The sequence below is a fragment of the Argopecten irradians genome, chromosome 2, assembly GCF_041381155.1.
Source record: "Argopecten irradians isolate NY chromosome 2, Ai_NY, whole genome shotgun sequence".
In the NCBI taxonomy this organism is placed as follows: Eukaryota; Metazoa; Mollusca; class Bivalvia; order Pectinida; family Pectinidae; genus Argopecten; species Argopecten irradians.
In genome coordinates, this window is record NC_091135.1 from 24633445 (window position 1) to 24653217 (window position 19773).

The following is a 19773-nucleotide window of genomic DNA, read 5'->3' on the forward strand; positions in this document are numbered from 1 at the left end:
GCCTTTTAAATGTTTAAACGTGTCGTAGGGGTTGGCATTAATGTTTCTCCATATAACAATTACTTTTGATAAAATTTGTTCATGGACAAAGGACCTGTAACAGCAAACATTTAATTTTTCCAACGAACCAATTAATGTGACCGGGTGCGTGTGTTGCTTGTTGTTCTTCGGCGGCATGCTTCAGTGATATAGCACTATAAAACTGGCCAAGGTTCCACTATAAGATAACACAACATACCGCAGTCTCCCAAAACACGGGAGATATATAAGCTATATAAGCCCTTTCCTAGCCAGAAACTATAATCAAATTAAAGTATATACATGTATTAAGTTGATTAAACAACATCTTAATTAAACAAATTTAGTATGATACAAAAGAATATATAAGTTTGGGAATAAATTTCATATTTATATTTTTATATATAATATAATTGTACAAGGGAGATAATTTATCAATAGACTGAATAATATTATAGTAGTAAGATAGTAATTATTTATGTAATATAACAGACAAGTAAGCCACAAAACTTTTTTGAAGTTTTCTCAGTTTTAATGGGTACATAATCCAGTGATTCTGCCTGTGTCTGGGACTACGAAAGTCCATAGCCAATTATTGCCAAAAGCCCCTAACACAGGCAAATACTGGTTCGCACCCAATAAAACTTGAAAAAGAGAGTAAAGCTAAGTACCATCATGATCGTGATTTAACAGAAAAGATTCAGATAATAAAAGGATTGCATGTATGACGTGCGTCCGTTTTGTGGGAGACTGCGGTATATTTGTGTTGTGTTTTTTGTATAGTGGAACTTGTCTGTTTTATAGTTCATTATGCACACTCCAAATACAAAAAATAAAGAGTTGAATAAATTAAAAATGGCCTCCGTAAGGTGACATATTTATTACATGTATAAAAATTATATATAAAACCTATATCAAAGTAATATAACAAATATTATGCAAACAAATTGACACATAATTCATATACATAAAATTATGTTAAAAGATTATGAAACATAACATAATCTAGAACATCTCAATATTGATATTAAGGTGGGGATACAATAGAACACGGTCACAAAGTTAAAAATAGAGGAATTTTTATCTTCCCCACTTATATCACTGAAGCATACCGCCAAAGACAACAATCAATAACTTGTTTGTTTGATTTATTAACGTCCAACTAACAGCCAGGATCTTGTAAAGACGGCATCCCATGTGTGCGGTCTGTTGCATATATGACATACAAAGTATGTATATGTGTTTCGAATAGATGTTAGATTCAGTGATAAGGATAATACATAAACGTTTAACTTTTGTGTGGTAATTATATAAATACAGCTCTTGTATAAAATGACTGTGGCGGTCGGTAACGGACATAAAAGCACGTGTATTATGGCGCTGACCAGGGAACGATCCTGAATGTGCACACATTTCCAATGTCAAAATTGTATCAAACAAGCTCTCTGTCTGGTTGGTTTAGTACAGGCTAGTATATGATATAATGCAATATGCAAAGTAAAATATATCTCTGGGATGTTAATGATATACATTGTAGTTCTAAAAGGCTTTCGACTCAGTATCACGGGATTTGTTTTGTCTTGAGTGAAACCTTTGCATAATATGTTTATACCATCTTCTATTCATATTAAGATAGGGTGTCGTCAAGGCGACCCGATCGCTCCATATTTGTCCATACTAAAGGCAGGAAATTTTAGCTAATACTAGAATACGCAGATGATAATCTCTTATCTTAGATATATAAAATAATTAAGTGTTTTTAGCTTGGTATGTATATAATTTGAATCAGGAAAGATGGGAAATATTAGGTCTATCTTGAAATCACCACTTTGGTACAGTATAATAAAGGATATGTGTCGGAGGAAAACAATTTTTATAGAGAGTGGTATACTGAAGGTACTTTCACAGGTTTCTTCTTTTCTCTAAATGAGGTCTCACAGAAATACGGGACACCAACATTTTTTTCTGCAATATCATGGATCACAAGATAACTACATATGTAAAGCTAGGTATAAATAACTTTGCCACCCCATTTGTACCAATAATCTAAATTACGTACCCTTTTTGAGCTTACGAGATTGAAGAGATTTTTATAATAGATTCATGAAAAATAACTTCTCATCATCTGGGAAACAGGATATTTGATGATATGGATGAGAGCATTGGTCTGTTATTTACAAAAATTCCTTTTCATGTCACTAACAACCGGTTACCTCCCTTTTGTGTATGATGTGTTACACTAAAAGGGAGACTATCGCACATATTTTTTGGAGAATGTAATGTAGAATGTTACAAAATATAGCGAGTGCTGAGTGAATGAATTCGAATGATGTATATGGTTTGATGAAGTGATACCGGTAATGATATGTAAGGATGTTTTAAATTTTAAAGATGAAGATATTATTCTGTGAATGTAAGATTGAAAATCTAGAGGAAGATGCGTATGGTTGCAGTGTGAATGGTTATAAGGAAAAGGATTGTGTATTGCATATGAAAAACTTCAAAATAAGTTGTAAAAACCAAAGCATAACCCACGATGTATGGTCATAAATTCTTTGATCAATCCAGATCAAATTACGATAAGAAGTTGCGTTTTAAAACGACAAAATGATGCATCAGATTTAAGAAAAATTACGTTCTATCCTCATTCTAAAAGTATTTAAGTTGCATGTATCATTTTCCCTTAAAATTGATCGAAAATCGTAATTTGAAAGAAATTGCATCATTCCCATTAGACGATCAGATCGCTCCTTACATTCTGATGTCACAAAGCTAGCTCTGCCTACATTAAATTGTGATATGGTATGTGGTGAAAAACGTGCATCATTTTGTGCACTTTATGTTTATCAGTGAATTTAATGATTTGTTTGTGAGGAATCTAATAATGTTTTATCACTAGCATTCAGGCCGAAATGGTTGTGAAGTTTTGTTCTAGGCCTACGTACGATCGATTGGCCTAGATCGCAATATGTGAGGCTTGCGATCTTTTCGAATAGATATTTTAGGACTTAATATTATGTTCTGAATAAAAGCAAGAAAAATAATAAAAACAAAAATAAGGATATGCTGTACCATGTCCTGTTCGTCAGCTAGTTAGTTTTGGTGGTAAATGTGTGTTGGTCAGTTTGTAGTGTCTTTGTGTCAGTTGTGCTTGAGACCTCGGTATTTGCCTCTGTCATTAAATACCACTACCGTTACAAAAACTCTCAAAGTTTCATTGGGATCCGACTTTACATGTCCAGAAATTAAATATAAAAATAAAGATAATCAGACCAACTAAGATGGCAGCTGAGGCAATTTTTAGTTAAAGTCAGTGAAATTGGAAAAGAGTTTTTTTTAAATTTATTTTATTTTTTTAATGGTAGCTGTGGTCAGGACCATCTCAGAATTCATTTTATATATAATTTATTATATGCAATAATGTCATATCAATGGAAACAATGTCATAGGACCTCAAACCGCTCCCTGAGGAACTCCAGAAGATCCGGGATCGCAATTTGAATCGGTCACAAAAATATGTATGTATTTTTTCATAATTATACATTTAAAATATGATTCAATCTACATGTTGACAAAAATTTGTCTTTTATTTACAAAATTGCAACTGTGGTGAAGATTATCTTAGGATCATTCATTTGATAAAGTATTGTAATACTTGAAACAATATCATTTATAACACAACAAAAATAAAAGTCAATCTAAAATGGATCCCTGCTGAATGCAAGGTAGAATTTTTATATTTATTTATTAATGTATTTATTTTTGCATAATTATAGTCTTTTATTTTAAAAATTTAGAATCTGATTAAAACTATATAATGAAACTGATTCCAAGCAAATCAGACCAGTAGTTAAATATCTATCAGCAGTTCAATTTTGAACAATAAAAAGGCTGAGGCGGCCATCTTGGATGCTGATCGGAAAAAATGAAACCGGTCGACACATCTGCAGGTAACCAGAAAATCCACGCGAAATTTCATGACGATCCGATTAATAATTTTCGAGAAAATGGTCAGACAAAGTCGCGGCGGAAAAAGCAGAAGAAGGATAAGAAACGGAGCAAACAGAAACGTTCACCACTCCTTTGGGAAAACTAAAATATCAACACACGATTCGATATTCATAGGGTGTCTATGATACTGCTTTCAAAATGCCGATACAATGAATGTAATTAGGCTTGAATATGCGATATAAAGTTACCACGAATATCCGTGGATTCATGTGTTGTTGTTTTGTTGAGTGATCAAAATACAACCCAAGTGATCGCAAAGTTACATAAATGTTCTGTTCGTCACACGTACATGACGTAGTCTGCGATTGGAACTCGACGACGCGTAACAAATACGATTACTATCCTGTCGTGTTACGAATTGAGTCAGAATGTGTTGTCATACTATTCAAACGAATAAAATCAATCTGATTTCCACTTTGAAGTTTTATCAATACTGAATTGAAACAATTTGTAATTTCGTACAAAGAAAATTACAGATATATGCGTATACGGTATACGGAATTAAATATTCGTATTTCTATTGATACATTAGCTTGAAGACCTTCCAACATGGCTTTTTCAAAAGCCTGCCGGACGCAGATTGATATCATTAAATTTCAATTTGATAACATCACAAAAATACACCATTATAAACATTAATCTGGTACATATTGAGTTATAAAATAATAAAGACTGTAGATATTAAGGTCGATTCATGGTCCAATGCAAATATCAAAGACCTACTCAACGTTATCCTTCGATAGAACCACCAGAGACACTATAATCGATAATACTATCCATAAAAATGAAATAATAGTTCACGAGTGGTCTCCTTGCATCACCGAAATGATTATAATATAATGTATGCTCCACCTCTGGTAAAGTGTTGAGACGTCCCAGTACTTGCTATGTTTAAAATGATATATGATAGTGAGTAAGGTCATACATCCAAACGAATTGACATTATATATTATTTTATTTCATTCTGGATCACTAATTAATATTTCATGAATCGTTATGTCCAAGAGATGATTATTTTGTGAGGTTTTTCTTCAGACGACATTAAATTTTATTAAGACGATATGAAATCAATCAATATATACCTGTGAATACACATGATATGCGTTGGGTTCAAATGCGGGCGATTCTGCTAACTTTGCGAAATACGCCCAACACCTGTCTCATCGTACTGAGTACATCTACGATATTGTTTGTTTTCGGTACAAAATTGAGACGATTAGGGGTTTTAACATGCTGTTTATTAAAATGACCCATGCACATAATATGTATCAACCACGAAGGGGAGTGTAATCTTTAACCATATGTTACAATAGACAATTACTGGAGAAAATTTTTGTATAAAAGGACGATGACATACGGACATTTGCGTTGCATTGAATCTTTGGTCGAGATGCTGCACCAACTACCAAACATGCGGATCACCTTCATCATATGCGCGTTTTCCGCCATCACAATATCGAGTAAGTATACTGTTTGTTATTATGCCATTTTTCTTGAATTTCAGCAATTGGTATACCTCATGTATATTGCACATGTATCAATACTATTAGAATAACATGTATTTCCAATGAATCTCTAAAATAGTATGTGGGACATAGACTTTGCTTGGTGGTTGCTAAAAAAAGACTATATACAGAGTAATTAGGGCTCGTGTTTAATTTAGATTCAGATTGAAAAATGGCATCTGCTAATCCTTTGAAATCTATTGAATGAAAAACGGAATAATTATTAGAAAAAGTATGCATCTATTTCAACAGTCAAAATAGCAAAGCGTCAATTTCAACAAAATTTTATTTCAAACAAGTTTAAATAGGATCGAACAACAGGCAGTGCCTATGTAAGATCTCTCCCTGGTAACAAAATGTTTATATACAAATGACACGAAAGAGTATTTGAAAGCAATTGAAAGTATATGTTTCATAAGTCATGACAATATATGATATATTATTAATGAGATTATAGATAGTAATTTTGTTTTTCAAAAAGTATAATAATAAAGAATTGAGAAAGCAGCAGCCATGAGGAAATTACCTTCACCCACCAGATACAGACCAGAAAGCGTCAATAAATAAACAGGTTTTTTGATATCATATCTACAGGCGCCGTCCCTAAATGACCCTGGCTATTAATAGGACGTAAATATAGACCAAATCAAATAAAGTTCAAAGGTCTAACAGCGGTGTAAAATAAGATTAATCAATATCGAACATTCATTTAAACGCTATGTCATGTTCTGTTTACATTTTATTTAGAAAGAAATTATTTATACATAGTTTACTTTACTGGGATTTATATTACCTTAAGGTGGCGACTACGCAGCTCCTCAACCATCCGCGGATTACGCAGCTCCTTCAACATCTGGGGACTACGCTGCGCCTGCGCCAGCACCGGGCTACGTTGCACCAGAAAAGAAATGTTGTGAAAACTCTGTATATATAAGCGGACGATGTGTGTGTAAACCTGACTACCACGGCGATAGTACTCATCCATGTGTTGGTAAGAAGAGGATTGTAACTATCACTAAGAGTAGTAGTATCATCATTCATGATTTGTCCTGTTAAAATAGTTCCATCATAAGGCAGACTTAACTGACTAATTCCAATCAGCAAACGTAAATATACGTATGAAACAATGATTAACATATCATAAATAAAAGACGCATTGTATATTTGTTTCTAGGTAATGACAACAATGAATTCTTATTAAACATTTATGAAAAATCGAAGGTCTGTTGCAGTTGATTTCCAAACATTTCCCTAAAACCTATGCCATTGCCGACAATAACATTCTTCTATTCAGAGCCATGCTGGGATAAATGTGGACGCAATACCTATTGTGACCTTAAGATTTTTAAATGTTACTGCAAAAAGGAATTCATCGGTGATCCTTATAAAGGCTGTTACCGTAAGTAAAACCTGTCAACAAAACATTTTTTCTTATTTTTTTTCTGTTTGCAATAAAACTTAGCATATATATTGCCTCTAGTCGGCTTATTTTGTATTAAAGATACTACACCGCCTAAGAATGGGCAGTTGTATTCATTAAAGGAACAGACGAGATAGTATTTTTTCAGTAACAAAATCTACTTACATTACACAATTACCAGTAACTTTATTAAAAAGTTTCTTATTTCACTTCAGTTTAAAAGTATGTAAAATAATTAATTCCATCCCGGAAACAAGATATATGCCTATATGGAATGTGGTACTGATTGCAAAGAAAACACAAGCAAAATAAATGAGTTTATATAAGTTTATATCACTTTGAATCTTCATATTTTCACGATTATAGTCCCATGCTATGGAAAATGTGTTGACGGCGCCTTCTGTGAGAAAGAGACCAATAAATGTGTATGTGACAAGGGGCTCGTGGGAGACGGATCTGTCAAGTGTTACAGTAAGTAAACAATCTCCTCAACATGTTTATTATTCAGAATTCGGGGGGTCGGCCGCATCATTTAGGATGGAGTGAAGTCATTGTATGGAGGTCCGCGTATTTAAAACATCAAACACTTTTTCTTATTGCATGGTACGAAAAAGAAAAGCTTTGCAAATTAAATAGTTATATATCTAACATAATGCTTGAATGGATGTTTTACTGCACATTTGTACGCATTACGTGAATGAATTAACTTACTAATTGATACCAATAATCACATGACAAATTTCGTGTTCTATTTCAGAACCAAGCATTGTGAAACTCGTGAAAACGTCCTACGTTGTATCAGAAAATGTTGGTCAATTACAAGTGGAGGTAGTGAGGGTCGGTGTCAGTTTGGGCAAGATAGCTGTTGGGTTCGTGACTAAAGATATTACTGCTCAATTTGGATCCGATTACTCTCCTGAAAAAGGGGTAGTTGTATTCGAAAGCGGAGCGACTACCAAATACATCACGTTCAACATCATAGGGAACAAGGTAAAGCGATTCTTCTACACAATTTTGATATACCGACTGTCTGACTATTATTTTGATGAGTTGAATTATGTGTGTAGTATTCGTTGCATCAACGTTTTGTTGTTGGCTGAATGGTTTTCAATTTGAGATGATGTATACCTAATCTTTTAACAGATCTATGAGCAGACTGAAAAGTTTGTAGTAAAACTAGTGTCAGTTGTTGGTGGAGGAGTCCTGGCAGTAGGTGGTCCACTTGAAGCTACTATTACAATCACAGATGACGACGGTAGGTATACAAACCGAGTAATAATAACACAGGATAAAAGATTATTGACCTTGTTTATGTAGCATATTATTATCTTATTATTAATTGTAATTTTACTGGATAACATAAATGAAAAATAAGAATAGAATTTGCCTTTTAAATTTGCTTGACTAGTTTCTTTTCTAGTTTAGTTTCTCTCCTGCTCATTGGCCCTTTATGTATTTCCCAGAACCCTGTGGAAAGCCTTGCGGACCTTATTCCCACTGTGACATCCCGAAACAAACTTGTGTCTGTGATGATGGATACGTTCTCGATCCTTATCACGGCGGGTGTGGAAGTAAGTCGGCTTTTCTTATAAAGATAATATTGTAATTCAAATGAATTTTGTTTGCTATAAAAAAAACCGGGAGCAAATGCTTCAGTGTTTTTCTTCAATAATAAAAGTTACTCTATTTACACCATTACCATCATTGAAAAGTTTGAGGTTTTTATTTAAAGATGCTCCCCGCCGACAGAGCATAAATGATATTCATCATTTGATCAATTATTGGTATCTTATCGTGTATATATATGCCTTATTAAAACCAATAAATAAAAATAATATAAAATAATTTATTTCGCCTTTGGTGCATGCGTAATCAGTACTGCATTCCATATAGGATATAGTGCCACGGGATTTTTTTCGGATGCAATAAATACTTTTTCATATTTTTAGCTTGAAGTAAAATTAGAAGCTCGACCTTTTCAATGAAGATAAAAGTGTAAAGAAATTAAATTTTGTAACTGAAGTAAAATATTAATCGTCTGCTCCTGTTTTTATAGTGAAAAAATACCATTTGTCAGCGATGGTGGAGCATCTTTAACTTAAAGATGAAAATATTAAGAATAATTAATTGCGTCCCGAAAATACAACATGACACTATTTCCTATATGGAATGAAATACTGATTGTGCATGCACCAAATGCAAAATAATTATTTCATGTATATTTTTGGGTGAACTATACACATATGTTCACGAATAAACATCTATTTTGTTCAAATGATGAGTACTGTTAATGCTGTCGGCGGTGGGGTGTCTTTAAACGCTTTTGGTCTATAATGTTATTAAAATATAAATGGAAAAAAAATATATATATTTAACAAAGGACCCTCCTAAAACGGATGATATGGTTTTCATTACTTTATCTGTGATATGTGTGATGGCGGATATGTTATAATCATATTTAAAAGACATTTGTATGTGAAATAGTCCAAAAAAAGAAAAGAAAAACAAAAATTTTAACATGTGCGACATCGGTTATTTCATTTCAGAACCATGTGGAGGACTTTGTTGTGCTAATGCCTATTGCAATGAAGAGGACAACAAATGCTACTGTAACAAGGGATATTATGGAGTACCGACAGTCAACTGTTACAGTAAGCGGAAATATAAAATATTTGAACTTAATGCAATCATTATCAACCATAACTTTTCGCTGTTATATTTTGATGGTGCTAAATACTTCTTACAAGTCAGGTGATCATAACAATTAGAATATTTAAGTCTTTTGAATGTTGTTAACGATATACCGACCTCCTCAAACATAAGATTACTTTTCTACAGAACCATGCAAGGACTTGTGCGGAACGAATTCCTATTGCGGAAAGCACAATACTTGTTACTGTAACGACGGATTCTATGGAAACCCGTACTTTGGTTGTTACCGTAAGTATAATAATATTTTGTACTTATATCTGTAAGTAAGAAAATCGATATAAAATGTTGTATGGAAGCCCTTATATACACCGTTCCCATGCAAACATCTTAAGTGAACTTCATTGTAATCAGAGAGGTAGATGTAATTTTCTAACGAAATTCTTACTCTGCTATCTGTACTATATAAAGACGCGGATATAAAAGTTACCACACATAGAAACCTTAGTTCTAATCCAATTCGAAGGTTGATGATATAAATTAGTATGTCCTTGCTTCGTTTTTCTGCCTTTCACATTAACTCTTGTTATAAAGTAAGCGCGATTGTCCCGAAAACTGATAATTTTCAACGGAAAGACAGATTATTTCTAATTATAGTGTAAGTTTTTTCTTAATTAGAAATTGTTTCATTGTTTATTGAACAGCGGCCTGTCATGGACTTTGCAAAACTAATGCCAAATGCGATATCCCGACTCAGAAATGTGTTTGCAATGAAGGATTCTTCGGAAACCCATACAAAATATGTGAAAGTAAGCATTAATCTATTTTTATACATAGGATCAATTTGCAATTTCAGAAAATACATTTTTTTTCTTGATATTTCATAATAAACTATCTAGCCATACTTAACCTTTTCTTTAACAGAGCCTGGAATCATTCAGTTCGAGAAACCTGAATACTCTGTAATCGAAAATGTTGGAGTTGTTGTCATCAAGGTGATCAGAACTGGATCAACTTACGCCGGTGTCCATGTCACCTGGACAAGCCATGATGTAACAGCTAAACAAGGAAGTGATTATATCGGTAGTCAAGGCAAAATCTACTTTGGCACTGGAGTAACGTCAGTGGAAATCATTATCCCTATCACAAACGATATGGTGAGATTTCATTCGCTGTTGTATATTGTATATGTGTAATGTACATTTTCTGATAACATCATTACGACGGAATATTAATAACCTAATACAAATATGTTTACATCTTATATCAAAAATATCGAACTCTTTCTGATTCTTCAAATACTTTCTTAACTCATAAATCCTGCATTACCACTCCAACAAGATACGTCTGTCAATATTAAGCGATATTAATAATACTAAAATAGCATTGTCGTGAGCATGTGCATGATAGAGGTTTGTGTCCAATGTTTTATCACGTGCTAAACATACATGTTTGTATGGATGCACTTTAAAACGGAAATGGCTCAAAGCAACAACTCCGGAAGAGTAAGAACTAGTGTACAACAGCAATCGTACACCTGGTGGCTCACTAAATACTAAAACTTAAAAAAAAGATCAAAATACACGAAAAGAAACATTATAGCGATATCACATTTATTACATATCATTTACAACACAAACAAGAATACGATTTTAATGCATGTGTCGGTAACGGTATATAACGGTACTTAAACCAATTCTATAATCAACGTTTATTTTTTATAATTTTTTAAAATCAATACATTTTCACACAATGAATCATTGTTAAATACATATATCTCTGATTCTTACAGACAAATATTGTAAAGCTGTTTATTAATTTTTGTATTAACAGATGTATGAAAAGATCGAAACCTTCTCTTTGTCACTGACATTTATTGAGCCTGGTGCCGTATTTGGTCAGCTTATTACCACAGTTGTCTCAATTGAGGATAATGATGGTAAGGACATATCTTTCAAATAATGTATAATCGTTATATTTCAATAACCCTGATGAATTGAGAGATTGTCACATGGGATAAGCATATCAATGCAAGAAATATTAACAATATTGAAATTTAAGTGTTCTGATAAAAATTATCATTATTTGACTTTTTTCGTTTTTTATTTCAACCTCAATATCCTGATTAATACTTGTTTCCTACTAACAGCTCCGTGTGGCGGCCCATGTCCCCAGTATTCCAAGTGTGACCCTCCATCTCAGAAGTGTGTCTGCATTAAGGGCTACATCAAGACCTATTATGGAGGATGTGAATGTAGGTTATTATATACGTTTTCTTCTCATATCGTATATTATGGTTGTTAAATAAATGTTAAGTATTTTAAAATAAGGAATATGTTTTATTTCAACTTTGAGCTAGTTTTCCGAGTGTTATGAGAAATGAATACAAAACATTGTCAAAGAATGGACGAGAATCATTGTAGTACAATGGTTGTCCAGTAGAAAACGTATACTTACGTTTACAGGTTGTTGAATTTAGGTTATATGGACGTGTGATAGCATCACAAACTCTACATATACATATGTATGTTATTTGTGGAGATAATAATACATGTTATTCTATACATTGTGTAGATGAAAACCGCAATTAATGAAGGAACAGTTACAGAATTTTTTTTAAAAGCGTTATCCAAATTATTACGCTTATTTTGTAACGTTTTATCACACTCGTAAATATCTCGTTAGTTTACATCCGAGGCATTGAAATTGACTTTTATCAAACGTATAACTTACTTCGGGAGCGATTTAAATGAAGTTTATAGTTTTATCGCAGTTAATACTTTCAGTGTTGTTAAGTTGTTCGATAAAACCAACCATAATAAGATGATGTCAATACGGTACTTCATTTACTCGTACTTGTCTTTTCAGTGCCCTGTAAAGGACTGTGTTGCGCCAATGCTTACTGTGATGCACGAGACAACCGATGTAAATGTAACCCAGGATATTGGGGCATAGGAACTGTGAAGTGTTTCAGTAAGTTCTATTACAGAATAATATGGTCCGAGAACTTTAAAATGTTTCGCTAAGTTATCTAATTGACGGACCGCCTGTTGTCAATCAAACCGCACGTGCCTTTGTATTTTGTATTGTGTGTTAAACGATGTTCGCTCTGATATTGAACAGAAACACGTGCGTTTGCGGGCACGAATCCACCTGGCTATATTACACCTGGCGATCGGTAAATAGGTTAGTTAAGTTTGATACCAGGGTAGTATAGCCTTGGAACTGAAACATCAGATTTACGCTGCCGTTGCTATTAATATATTCTTTTTTAGAACCATGTAATGATGCCTGCGGAAGCTATGCTTTGTGTGGAAAGGATAACAAGTGTTATTGTGAACAAGGATACTACGGCAACCCATACAAGGGATGCTACTGTGAGTATAAAGAATCCTAATATTATACTCCAGAATTAAGGCTGAAAAATAATGGTGAATATACAATTGATGACAACATCACAAAATCAAATTATTTATAAATATTGTAATTATGGAAGCCTATCACTGCGGCATGGAAATGTGATGGAATTTTTTTTTTAAATTAGAGATATGCCTGTTAGACATTAAGTGCTCTCGCTAAATACTTCCTAACCTTAATTTCCGCTATGAAATATCATTCTCTGCACCAGGTGTACGTAGCTCTTTCGCTCATTATCCTGGGTACTATTGCAAGGAGATGGTTTACGCCCTTGGTGCATTGTAATAAATACTTTCCTTAACTTCATCAGAACTTTGAATGTGAAGTTACTTTGAAGTTCTTTGTTACATAAAAGTGTGTTTATTATCATATTGATATTGATACGATAAACTTGTTTCGTTGTTCGAAATAGTCGTCCGCTAGAACACCGTCCAGTCTCTGTGCACGTGGTAACTTACCTGTGTCATGCTTGAACGCCTTTCTGGGATACATTAGATCTAGAGCTCAGACACTCAAACTGATATTTTATAATGTGTGTTTTTATTCTGTTTCTCTCACGCAAAGCTATGTAATTTCATAAATATTAATTAGAACTGCAGGAAATGCGGTCTGTGGTCACAGGGTTTAGTAAGCTATAGTGCAACGTACACCTAGGCCTAGGATGATGTGAAAAATGTCGATCAGATGCATAGAATATCATGACCGATGCAAGAGTTTGTATGATACGACGCTTGAAGTTTACACAAAACAAATGCGTTTAGCACTGTGTAATGTCACTGTTGTTAATTTATAGTAGATTATCGCTGACAAGTATATCTTAATATATGTTTTTGAAATTTTGTTGTCACTAAATCATGGCGAAATCTATCAAACGCTAGAAGACACTGACTTCCGGTATCGCGTGCGCAGTTGGAATCTGCGCATAGCGGATGTACACAGACTCTACACCCGACAAGGAAAATAATAGTACTAGTACACTCGCACTAAAAAATCATCACCATGTAACATTAACTTTAACATTGAAATAGACGATCACAGAAAGGTCTGGATAAGACAACTTCTAAAAAATCCAAAACCCAATTTATATTATTAGACTTAAACCGTGATTATTCGTACGAGATGAAGCGAAATTCGTATTTTTGCAGTTTGAGACTAAAACAAAAGGAAACATCTTTGTCTATATCTTTATTGTTTTTGATAGTGCCATGCCATGGTCTATGTAAAGACAACGCTCGCTGTGATATCTACGCCCACAAATGCTACTGTAAAGATGGTTTCTTTGGTAATCCACTGAAGGGTTGTCAAAGTAAGTATATTGTTATACAGTCACTCCTGTATAATGCATCGCCTATAATATCATGCTGTTGCACGTCAAATTGAATATAATTCGTTGAGTATCAACAAACCATCAATATGTGTGTTTATTTATCTATTGATATCATCTGCAGAGCCTGGATCATTAACGTTTACCAAAACTGTGTACACTGCAAAGGAAGATGTTGGAGTAGTACAGGTTTCTGTAACCAGAGCTGGATTCAGCTTCCCGGCCGTCACTGTTTATTGGCAAACGCAAGATGGAACTGCCAAACAAGGATTGGATTACGGAAATACAGCAGGGACAATTTACTTTGCTAGCGGAGAAACTACTAAGACCGTCAACGTTTACATTATCGACGACTCGGTTAGTTGAAAAATACCTATTTGGTTCACCAAGGAAATGATCTTCCCTGAAAGTTTGATATCAATAAAACACATATGCATATACATAAAACAAAATATTTTCTTCAGAAAATTGAAATCAAGAAAATATATGCGAATACCTGTAATGACCCCCTGCTATATTGAGGTCAACTCCAGATACTGTCCTTTCATGATAAGCAAGTCTTTTTTATCCAATTTCCAAATATATTAAGTATTTTTAGCCCACCATCATCAGATGGTGAGCTATTCAAATCGCCCTGCGTCCGTGGTCCGTGGTCCGTGGTCCGTCGTCCGTCGATAGTTAAAGTTTGTTATGGCTATTTCTCAGATAGTACTGAAGGGATCTGTCTCAAATTTCATATGTAGGTTCCCCTAGGGACCCTAGTTGTGCATATTGCATTTTGGGACCGATCGGTTAACAAAATGGCCGCCAGGCAGCCATCTTGGATTTTGTTATTCAAAGTTTGTTATCGCTATTTCTCAAAAAGTACTGAAGGGATCTGTCTCAAAATTCATATGTAGGTTCCCCTAGGGCCCTAGTTGTGCATATTGTGATTTGGGACCGATCGGTCAACAAAATTGCTGCCAGGCAGCCATCTTGGATTTTTATATTCAAAGTTTGTTATCGCTATTTCTCAGAAAGTATTGAATGGATCTTTCTCAAATTTCACATGTAGGTTCCCCTAGGGCCCTAGTTGTGCATATATTGTAATTTGAGACCGATTGATCAACAAGATGGCCGCCAAGGAGTCATCTTGGATTTTGATAGTTGAAGTTTGTTACCGCTATTTCTCAAAAGGTAATGAAGCGATCTGTCTCAAATTTTATATGTAGTATGTTTGAAAAAGTTTAAAAAGTAGAGAAAAGATCCATCTTTCTTTTGTTTCTTGTCTTCCCGCTAATCGTTAATTTGAACTTTTGTATCAAAAACCATAGATTCCGCATTAAGACTATCCTATTTACTTCTCAGGTTTATGAAACCACAGAGTTCTTCACCGTCGTCCTGAAATACGTCAGTGCAGGAGGTGTGCTGGGATCCTCCGTGACAGCAAAGATCAACATCCTTGACAATGACGGTTTGTTTGTTTACTCCGTTACGTACTGTTGAAGAGATTTGAATCATAGAGCACCATCACAGTTTGATAGATATTTATACGTTGAATTATGTTGTGTTTATATCCATGGATCACTTCGAAAATATCTGTTATAGATCCATGTGGAAGACCATGCCCCCGTTACTCAAGCTGTGATGAGAAAATAAGGAAGTGTGTTTGTGATGACGGCTATAACTGGGATGCTACTTATAGAGCATGCGTTCGTACGTATTATGATTTAGTTCAAGTACAGATAATAATTTGTTTAGCAATTAAGATAATCACTTTATTTTACGCTGTTTACGCAATGGTATATTTAACTTGAAAGTTGGAGCTGCAGTTTTACGTAGTTGTATATATAACGAAGGCGTTCATTTAACAGTATACAGTTGTTTCGGCGGCCTGGAGTTTTTGACGTCAACAATTAAATATGACATCCACATAGGGATTGGATTTCGCTTTTATGTTAACCATACTTGTATAGAGCAATTCCTCTAAGAATAACGCGTCCCATATTGAATATGTTCTTAGAGGAATTGCCTCATACAAACATAGTAAACATAAAAGCTAAATCCAATCCTACATTTAGACTCACACGACTTTTTATTTATTTTATGCAATAAAATCGTCATTTGAAAGTGACGTAATTATTCAATAAAAGTCGATCATAAGTGGGAGGAACTGACTTAATTGAACAGCAAATGTTGACCCTTCACAAAAATAGCGTAAAATAAACTTGAAGAACAACATGCCTTTCAGAGATAATTATATGATGCCAGATGTAACTAAGACGTTATGGTATAGGTCCATATGATGCCAGATGTAACTAAGACGCTATGGTATAGGTCCATATGATGCCAGATGTAACTAAGACGTTATGGTATAGGTCCATATGATGTCAGATGTAACTAAGACGTTATGGTATAGGTCCATATGATGTCAGATGTAACTAAGACGTTATGGTATAGGTCCATATGATGTCAGATGTAACTAAGACGCTATGGTATAGATCCATATGATGCTAGTTCTAATTAAGACGTTATGGTATAGGTCCATATGATGCCAGATGTAACAGATGCCAGATGTAACTAAGACGCTATGGTATAGTCCATATGATGCTAGTTCTAATTAAGACGTTATGGTATAGTCCATATGATGCTACTTCTAATTAAGACGTTATGGTATAGGTCCATATGATGCCAGATGTAATTAAGACGTTATGGTATAGTCCATATGATGCTAGATGTAATTAAGACGTTTGTGTTGTACGTCTATATGATGGTAGATGTGATTAAGACATTTGTGTTATAGGTCCATGTAATATTACATGTAATCAAGACAATATTTTGATAGATTTATAAGATGGTAAATGTAATTAAGTTTAGGTTATATGTCCGCGCGATTGAAGATCTCATTATGAAATTTGTATTTATAGGTCCATGTAATGGTCGATGCTGTGCTAATGCATACTGTGATAAGGATAACACTTGTAAATGTAAACCAGGATACAAGGGGCTTGGATATGTGGCCTGTTACAGTAAGTTTCTAATAAGAAAATGTCTTGATACCTTACAAGCATAAGATCCCTATCTAGTAAAGAACTATTTTGGTTTTATACTATCATATTTAACATAGGTAAACTTGTATATGTATTGTATCGAGTGAGACTTGTACTATAAAATGATTTATAAACAAATATCTTTACCGTCTTGCGACGTCTGGTTAACATTAAAAACTATTTTTTTTAAAACGTAGTCTTCCTACGAAATCTGGTAGTAATTGTTGATTTCCTCATCAAATTTCTTGTTTAAATTACAGAACCTTGCCGTGATGCCTGTAAACAAAATGCTTTTTGTGGGTCTGACGACAGATGTTGCTGTAACAAAGGATTCTATGGTAACCCATATGTCGGCTGTACACGTAAGTGTTATACATAATCATACCATAAAATGACTTTTTAAACGGCCAAAGATAGGCATATTTAGCTATATTTCCTAACTTGGAACTGTATTGAAAACTATCAGTTATAATAATTCGGGATTACTTAGCAGTTTGGGACGGATCCCTTTCAAAAAACACGTAAGGATGGGATAGGGACGGTCAAAAATGTCACTAATGTCCAATTCGCTTTTGAATTGTTAAACTAAAATACGATAAAACCATAAGTCTACTGTCTATATTTCTTTGATACATTTTACAGTGTCGAAAATGTATTAATAAGAAATAAGATACTTGATGACGTCATTTTCACAAAGGTCAGTTAATTTAGGATCTCTTCTTGTATCTTCTTCTTTACTAACAATGTTCTTCCTAACGTCTCCCCTTGACACCGCTTCACTGTTGGCATACAGGGAGTAGGACGACTGGTTCGTCCATTGTCGGTAAAATGTGACCAGGTAAGATGTGTTGTTTGGTGTCTTTTGTAGCATACTTCAGTAATATAGAAGTTTAAGAAGGACAAAAGTTGCTCTGTATGAGAAGAAACCACACGAATATACAACAGCCTCCCAAAACAATTTCACGCTGCACGCGTCATACACGGGAGGTTGATGAATCAACTAAACAAATCTTGTTGTATTTTACAGCACCATGTAACAACCTATGTAAGGCTAATGCTCGCTGTGATATTCCATCCCAGACTTGTGAATGTTTGAAAGGATTCCATGGTGATCCAAAGGTTGGATGTCAAAGTAAGTATTACCATTTTCTCTTGAAGTATTGATGCTGTCAAAACATTTAAAATAAAAACCGATATTGGATTTAATACTGCACAGTCAGTCATGTAAAGAGTCGAAAACACCGAAATGTTAAAATTGATATGATGCAAGTATTCGGTATTAATTTGTTTTGATATTGTAATTCCAGGACCAGCTACTTTTGTATTTGCCACGCCTAGTTACAGCGTAAACGAAGACACTGGTTCTGTATCGGTAACAGTAAACAGGATTGGATCCAAATTTGGAGGAGTGACTGTCACATGGGTAGCTACAGATATATCTGCAAAATACGGCCCCGATTACCTCAACAATGTGGGCAATGTGTACTTTGCTCCGGGTGTCACTTCAGTGTCTTTCATCATCTACATTAGAGTCGATAAGGTAAAACACTCTTTTTCAACATTAGCCGTTCAGCCACCATGACTCAAATATGCCATTTTGTCCCAAACCTCTGTATTTAAGAAAGATATTTTAACGTTAAGAGGATCATGCGTGTTTTTTTCGTCTGTTTCATAGATTTTTGAACTCGATGAAAAATTCAAGTTAACGCTTACGCAAACAAATCCTACACTTTTCGGCGTAGTGGGAAGTTTATCCACTACAATCGTCACTATACACAACGACGACAGTAAGTTGAATTTACATAAATTTGTGTGTATTGTTATCGGTTGTACATTATATATAAGGCCCACAAGAAACGTTTTAAAGATATTTTAAAGTAATTTCCAGTTTTGTGTTATAATTAAGCTTTCATTTTTAGGAATATATTTAAATTGATTGAGAATGTGATTTTCATCCACTGACGTTTTTCCTTTTTATAAAGCGTAAAACTATTATAACATCACACGTAGTTCTGACGTCATAATCTACATATGACGACACATGATTGTCTCAGTAGACCGAAACGACACATCGGAGCCAGATTTCTTCTGTTTTATACAGAGACGAAATTAAAACTTAATCATTGAAAGTTATGTGATAAATAGAATCTTTCACTAGTGACTATTTGATATGTAATTAATCAAACCCGTTAAATGATTTGATATGCCACTCGCCTAAAGGCTTGTGGCATATACAATCATTGAACTCGTTTGGTAAATTCCATATCACATAGCCACTCAGATCCTTTATATACCGTCATATTATAAAGGACGCCCTTAAATAAATTAAGGTATATAAAATATAGGTAAAATAATGGACATATAACTATATTATCGTGGTTGAATTTAGGCATAATAAAG

At 34.1% G+C, this 19773-nt stretch overlaps 2 protein-coding genes across 2 annotated transcripts; both read left to right on the forward strand.

The window, feature by feature from the left end:
• Positions 1–9122: 9122 nt before the first annotated feature.
• LOC138316531 (multiple epidermal growth factor-like domains protein 10) lies at positions 9123–13000 on the forward strand. Its single transcript, XM_069258216.1, has 8 exons — positions 9123–9605; positions 9793–9894; positions 10308–10412; positions 10528–10760; positions 11437–11542; positions 11753–11857; positions 12472–12576; positions 12879–13000. Exons 1-8 carry the CDS (start codon positions 9473–9475, stop codon positions 12998–13000), a joined length of 1011 nt encoding a protein of 336 aa, XP_069114317.1. The 5' UTR covers positions 9123–9472.
• Positions 13001–16871: 3871 nt separating this feature from the next.
• On the forward strand, positions 16872–19486 carry LOC138316532 (uncharacterized). The gene is made up of 7 exons (XM_069258217.1): positions 16872–16899; positions 17251–17352; positions 17634–17735; positions 18401–18505; positions 18681–18913; positions 19049–19160; positions 19431–19486. The coding sequence occupies exons 1-7, from the start codon at positions 16872–16874 to the stop codon at positions 19484–19486; spliced, it is 738 nt and encodes a 245-aa protein (XP_069114318.1).
• The last annotated feature ends 287 nt before the right edge of the window (positions 19487–19773 follow it).